The following is a 5,680-nucleotide window of genomic DNA, read 5'->3' on the forward strand; positions in this document are numbered from 1 at the left end:
TACATTATTTCTTTTTTTTTCCAAACTGTTCCGATTTTATCACTTATAAGTTTAAAAACACTTATCTTAGACAACAGGATAAAACAGGCAGTACGATAGTAAAAAGTATAATAATTTTTTATCATATGCAGCACAACAGAATTCTCCTTCCTTATAAATCTTATGCTTATATACTTATATATATACTTTATATATATATATATATATATATATATATATATATATATATATATATATATATATATATATATATATATATATATATATATATATATATATATATATATATAGTGTTATATAATTCCTTTCCTCTCTAAGTTCTAGAAATTTATTAAATATTTTAGAAATATATTAAAGGTATTTTTGTTTGATAAAATCTTAACTAATTTAAACTTGCTTGAAATCAACTTTATTTCCACTTTAAATTAAAAGGAGTTTCAGAATTTTGTCTTTAAAAAGGCAAATAGGTAAAAGAAAGGAGATAAGTATGGATGAAATTCAAATTAACATTTATAGTTTAGTACCTATTTTAAAGATTTTAAAGGCATGTTCAGTATCTTTAATTTATGAAACATAAATCTATGTCTAAACTCTAAAGGATAAAAAAATGAATAACAGAAATTATGCCAAAAATATATGATTATAAGATACGAGTAAAATTAAATAACGAATTTACCTGTACTTTGATTTGATGCTCTGCGGCGTATTTCAGATACCATTAATCTAGACACTAGCTGACAAAAAGATAATATTTCAGAAAATTTTTCTATCATGTCGGAGGAGGGACAGTTACCAAATACCTAGAGGAGTAAATCACATTTAAATCTTGCAGAAATGTAAAAAAAATTTACATTGAAAAACAGCAAAAATGTAATGCATTACAGCAAGAGATGTATTTTGCAAACAAAATTTTATTTTAACGAGTTCAAATATAACGAGTTTATAATAAATATTTAAAACTGAACAATGAAGATTTAAAAGAAAATTATGCATTATGATGAATTAAAGTTAATAAAATTCTGGGAGAGATTATACACAACAATTTTAGCTTATTGCTTTATTACAAAACTTGGGTAAAAAATTGCAGAATGGAAAGAAAAAAAAGACAAAAAACATGCGAAATAAAAATATTTAAGAAAATGTGTCTAAGAAACAATTTAAACAGGAGAAACAACAATTTAAACAGGAAGAAACAATTTAACAATTAAACACGAGGACTACTTTGTGTGCATCAAAATCATAAGGGTAAAAATAACAAATTGAAAAATATATGACAATAAATTTTTTTTAAAACTTATAACATATAATAAATGGACCAACGGGTCAGAAATATAGAATTTGAGAAATGGTGGAATCATTTTGGAATAAAGAAATATTAGCAACAAAGTTTTAATTAATTAGGAATATACTATTACATAAAAATAAAACTAGTCATATAAAATGTAAAAACCTTAAAAAACAAAATCACAGTAACAGTTTAATTGGTAATATTTATAACTTCACAAAAATTTAAATTGCATATTGTGCACCCCTTCTGTATAAGAATTTCAAACTTTATAAGGATAAAAAGAAAGTATTATAGAAAATAAATCATGAAAAAAATTGGTTTGATGATAAAATAATCTTTTTAAAATACCTTGCAAAATAAAGGAAGCATATTGTAAAGCCTTTGTTCTTGTTCAGTTTGACTTAAAGGATGGGGTGAATGCACTAACTCGCTGAAAAGTTTATGTAAATGCATGAGACCAAGTGCAGTGTGCTGAGAAGATTGAGGTGGATCTTCACCCATTGCAGCACCCCTTGAATGCCCAACAAGCAATTTCCGCATGATGTTCATCTTTACACATTCGTCTAAAATGATATATAACAAAACTGTAAGCACCAAGGAATATTAAATTTTACATATAATTATTAGATAAAAATAATTTACTTTAATAGCTTTAAAAAAATTTCAATAAATGCCGAAACTAAATTTTTAAGACAAAAACATTTTATGTATTGAGATTGTAATAATTAGATAGGAAAATTAAAATGGCATTCCAATCTTAAATTTAAGGCATATATTCTATTTCAACACAGAATTTTTTTAAGTCCCTTTAACAACAATAAAATGCTGAAATTTCATATTTAAAGCATAAAAAATATATAAAAATTTCAGAGTCGCAAATTAATAATAAAATATAAAAACAAAATTTATTTAGAGTAAAAAAAACACAGATTTTCTCAGTATTCAGAAGTTTTAATTTGTGGCCCCTATGTGGAATTGCCCGACAACATATTAATTGATAACATGGTTTTAATTTTATACTACTGAATATCCCTTTTTCACAAACATAGAAAGTTATTTTAAATTTAAAAAAAAGAAAGAAAAATCAGAGGAACAATATTAAACATTATTTCACATACATCTTGTCAAATATTAATCATGAACCTCTTACTAATTAAAATAATCATTTTTAATGAATGTTTTTTTTATATGGATATGTTATCTTTCACAAAAAAAAATTTTGTCTTTTGACCTTTAATGATTTAATAAATTTTACAGAAAAAAAAAATTATAACTCTGAAGCTATTTTAATATTCTTTTTAAAAGAAAAGAAAAAAAAAAAACACCTTGACTAATTATCTTAACACATAAAAGTTTGTGACACCAAAAAATTTTTAATTCATAACAAATGTATGGATGCTTAACTAACTGATGGGTAACAATAACAAGGTTTTTAAAACTGGAAAAAAACTTCTGGTGTTATTCTCCGCTTATGTTATGCTTAAGGGGCGACATGTGAACAGGTTAAATATTCTAAGAATATTGCGATTTGTGCTTAAATTTATGCCAAATTTTACCCTTCATAAAAGTTGTCTACAATATTTTTAATTCTAAAAGGTCACCATGAGTGTAAAACAAATTTAAGAAAATTAATATTACAACATAAACAAATTGAAAGGTTTGCCATAATTTGATTATTATACCTTATTTGGTTATATTTTTGTTAAATATCACCATTTGATATTTTTTCAGTAGTATTATAGTATGCTTGGAGAGTCTTCCGAATTCACTTGTTTCTTTAATTGAAAATTAAATTGAAAGAATGCATTATATTGTAAATACAAGTATAATAATATAGGATGGCACCCTTTTTTAAAGCTTAGGCCTAAAAATCAATCTGAAGCATTAACTCTAAATTCTCCCACTGAATTTTAACCCCTAGTGGCATTTGTACTTAGCTTTATACAGTCAATCAACCATTTTCCATTACATTTCTTCAAAACATTATTTTTTTTCTTCATTTAATAGTTTTAATTTTACAAGAGTGAGTAGCCAGAACAGTGAAAATTTTTCGAAATAGCAGTAAATATTTTTTTAAAAAATGCAATAAAAATGTAATAACAATATATTTTTCTACCAATGGTTTTCTACCATAGATTTGAAGAGAGAATTGATACCTATAATCCCATTTTCTTATTAAAAGTTGATGTCTGTTTTTACAAACAGGGATCGATCCAGGTTTTATTTTTTCGGTGCCATTTTGCGAAAAAAGGAAATTGTTTTAGAGAAAAATTTTTAATTTATGAAAAACATTCAGCTTTAGCAATCACTGTATTTTATGCTTATCAAAAATATTTCAAAAAATGATAAAATACTTTTGAAAAATTATTTATATATTTTTTACAAAATTACACTTACATTTTATGAGTTGTTTGTTCATATTATTCAATTAAGTTTCAGAGATTAATTGATTACAGCTACATGACTTTTTTAAAACTAAAAATCATTTTATTTTTAGAAATATAAATTTCTCAACTATTAGTTGAGATAGCAATTCTTAAACATAGATTTGAACCATTCTTGACTAATATTAATAAATAGTAATTAAAAATTACTTCTTGAAAATTATAAAAAAAATTCATATATTATCATGTTTTAATTATCTGCATTTACATAAAATTTAAATGTCACTAAAATGTTTTGAATTATCTGTAGAACATAAAACATAATTTTTATTATTTTTTTATCCATCGAATTCACTTATAAACTCTTCTAAAAAAAATTGTGAATAAGAATCATGATGTTCGGTTTTAAAATTTAATGAATACGAATATTAGATTTTAAAAACGTATCAAGTGAATCGTAATGCATAACTTTTAAATCACATAAATACAAAAATTGATGTTTGATATTAAAATTGAATGAATGTGAATCATAAAATTAGACTTTAAAAATGCGTGGATAATGCGTGGTAAATCGAGTGGATAAAAACCGTAAGGAGTGATTTTTAAACTGCATCATTGTGAATCGTGAAAGGCTATTTGCCTATGAAATGCAGTCGATGTCGGAACTTGAAGATCGCATATGACTTGCAAACAGAGATTAAATTGTAATGTGCAATTAAATAGCAATGTGTCAACATAAATATTGAAAAATCCAAGTTGAAACACTTAAAAATATTATTCTTATACAGTAAAACTTCCTTCCGGGGATGATTTTAGGAATGTCAATTTTATAAAGGGACAGCTTAATAAATTAGAATTTTGTGAAGGGAACATTTTTAAAATTTGAATTGTGTGAAGGCCAGCAAAACGGTAATACCTGGATAGACTCCCATATATCTTCAAATTGTGAACATTAAATCAAAATTATTTTTAAAATGTATAATATAATATTGAAACAATGATAGCCTGGTCAAATGAATATGTTTCTCTAAATAAAATAATTTTTCCAATTGTTTATTTTTTTACTTTGCAGCTAATTTATTACCCTGTAAAAAAAACTATAGCCATCATTAAAATATATAGTGTGTAGAATATACAAAAAAAAAGTCAAATTAAAAGTATTATTGTAAAATAAGTTAAATAATTAACAATTTTAAAGCATATATTATGTGGTTTTTAACCTTACTATTTTAAAGCAATTAAATTATATTTTAAAGTCATGGTAAATACTATTTTAATACATAAATATCCCCAATATAACATTATAAAAATAACCTTTTTTTAAACGATTTAATAATTTTAATAATTTACATAGATAAAATATAAAGCTTTACAAAGAAATTATTAAATTCAAGTAAATTAAAATTTTTAAAAATATTCCCATTAAAAGAAGAAAAAAAATTGATTCTTAAATACAAAAGGATATCTTATTAGGGAAAATAATTAACAAGAATTTTTCGGAAAAATGAATTGCCTATTCAAAATAAAATATATGAATACAATTTTCACGTCTTACCAAAACACCTATCAAAAAACCATATTTAGAAAATTTCTGTCTTGAAACGTCAAAACATTCATTGAATTATGATCATGCTTAATGGATAGTTGAAATCATTATGAAAGGAAAAATGAAGTAGGATAACAAAAGAAATGATATAATTGAGTGAAATGATTCATTTTTTGCTTTAAATTTAAAAAATTTCACAAGTTTTTAGATGGACCGACCCACAGACGACGAGCCCAGGCATTTTTAGTTGAGTTTAGATGTTTAAGTTTTGGTTTTCGAATACTAATATTATGCTAGTTTTATTACGATTTAACTTTCAAAATTGATAAATAAGTATACTGAGGCAATATTCAGTGACCGTAATTAAAATTACTGTAATTCAAGGAAAAACATTTTTTTCCATTACATTTTTAATCGATTTTAATTAATAAAATCGATTCTTCATTTCGATTAAATTTCATC

The 5,680-nt window shown here is 23.8% G+C and overlaps 1 protein-coding gene across 2 annotated transcripts in view; it reads right to left on the minus strand.

The window, feature by feature from the left end:
* The window catches only part of bchs (WD repeat and FYVE domain containing 3 bchs), a 105,813-nt gene extending 100,336 nt beyond the window's left edge, over positions 1-5,477 (minus strand). For both annotated transcript variants that reach the window (XM_043047239.3, XM_043047238.3), the window contains exons 1-3: positions 5,228-5,477; positions 1,637-1,851; positions 677-800 (exon numbers count right to left, since the gene is read on the minus strand). In XM_043047239.3, the coding sequence (XP_042903173.2) occupies positions 677-800; positions 1,637-1,837 (325 nt within the window). In that variant the 5' untranslated portion in view covers positions 1,838-1,851; positions 5,228-5,477. The remainder of the gene's footprint in view (positions 1-676; positions 801-1,636; positions 1,852-5,227) is intronic.
* Between the last annotated feature and the right edge of the window lie 203 nt (positions 5,478-5,680).

The sequence above is a fragment of the Parasteatoda tepidariorum genome, chromosome 5 (genome assembly GCF_982258835.1).
Source record: "Parasteatoda tepidariorum strain Cologne lab strain chromosome 5, Ptep-v5.0, whole genome shotgun sequence".
NCBI classification, from domain to species: domain Eukaryota; kingdom Metazoa; phylum Arthropoda; class Arachnida; order Araneae; family Theridiidae; genus Parasteatoda; species Parasteatoda tepidariorum.